Raw genomic sequence first — 763 nt, forward strand, 5'->3', positions numbered from 1 at the left:
TTCCTCATCGCGCAAAGCCTCTTTGTGCCAGGATGGGAAGGCACTGGGGACCGTACGATTGATCTTGGCGAAAAACCCCAGGACCCTCATCTTGCTGGTCTCAACGTGGACTGTCCGAACCCACAGGAACTCGTAGTGTGCTGGATCTCTGTGGGGCACCTGCCGGTACCCCAGGAACTTAAGCTTCACCAGATCTTGGTTGATGAGCTTCTTGGGCTCCCCAGGGATGAAGTGTCTCTTTCCGGCGTGCACCCTCATCTTATTCAGAAATTCCCAGATCGCCTCCTCAGTGGCGCAGTCGCCATTCATGAAGATCGGGCCCAGGAGATTCATCAGGAGACTGGTCTTGGGGAATCTGCTGACACGGTTCACCCGCCCATTTTTGGGCAGATCCATTTTGCTGATGAGGAGGATATAGGAATGATGTGGAGAATCCACTTTCTTTAGGTCGATGCCAAATACCACCTCCATGCTCAAAGATGCTCTCTAGAGGACCTCAAAGAAGTGATTTTTGTAGTTCTTCCCGACTATGTTCAGCTTATGTGTTTTTGTAGCTGGCCTTTTCATTTTGTAGATCTGCAGCAGGAAGAGCACCAACATACTGGTCATCTTGCTTAGAGGATCTCGTGCATTCTGCACTCTGGAAGGTGGGGCCCGGTAGGAACTTGCTTCTTCTCCATTGTGCCGTTGGCGCCCTCGCATGATCTTGTGCGAGAAACACCCACAGACATGGAGATGGATGATTGGGCTCTCCGGGGCCCTT

At 51.9% G+C, this 763-nt stretch overlaps 1 protein-coding gene across 1 annotated transcript; it reads right to left on the reverse strand.

The window, feature by feature from the left end:
- Positions 1-3: 3 nt before the first annotated feature.
- Positions 4-758, reverse strand: LOC102880908 (melanoma-associated antigen B3-like; the record flags this gene model as incomplete). Its single annotated transcript, XM_015599429.1, is given in 2 exon segments — positions 4-665; positions 668-758. Coding segments are annotated over 2 exon segments (753 nt in total), but the record flags the coding sequence as incomplete, so codon positions are not given.
- Positions 759-763: the final 5 nt, after the last annotated feature.

This window comes from Pteropus alecto, unplaced genomic scaffold, assembly GCF_000325575.1.
Source record: "Pteropus alecto unplaced genomic scaffold, ASM32557v1 C17939494, whole genome shotgun sequence".
Taxonomy (NCBI): Eukaryota; Metazoa; Chordata; class Mammalia; order Chiroptera; family Pteropodidae; genus Pteropus; species Pteropus alecto.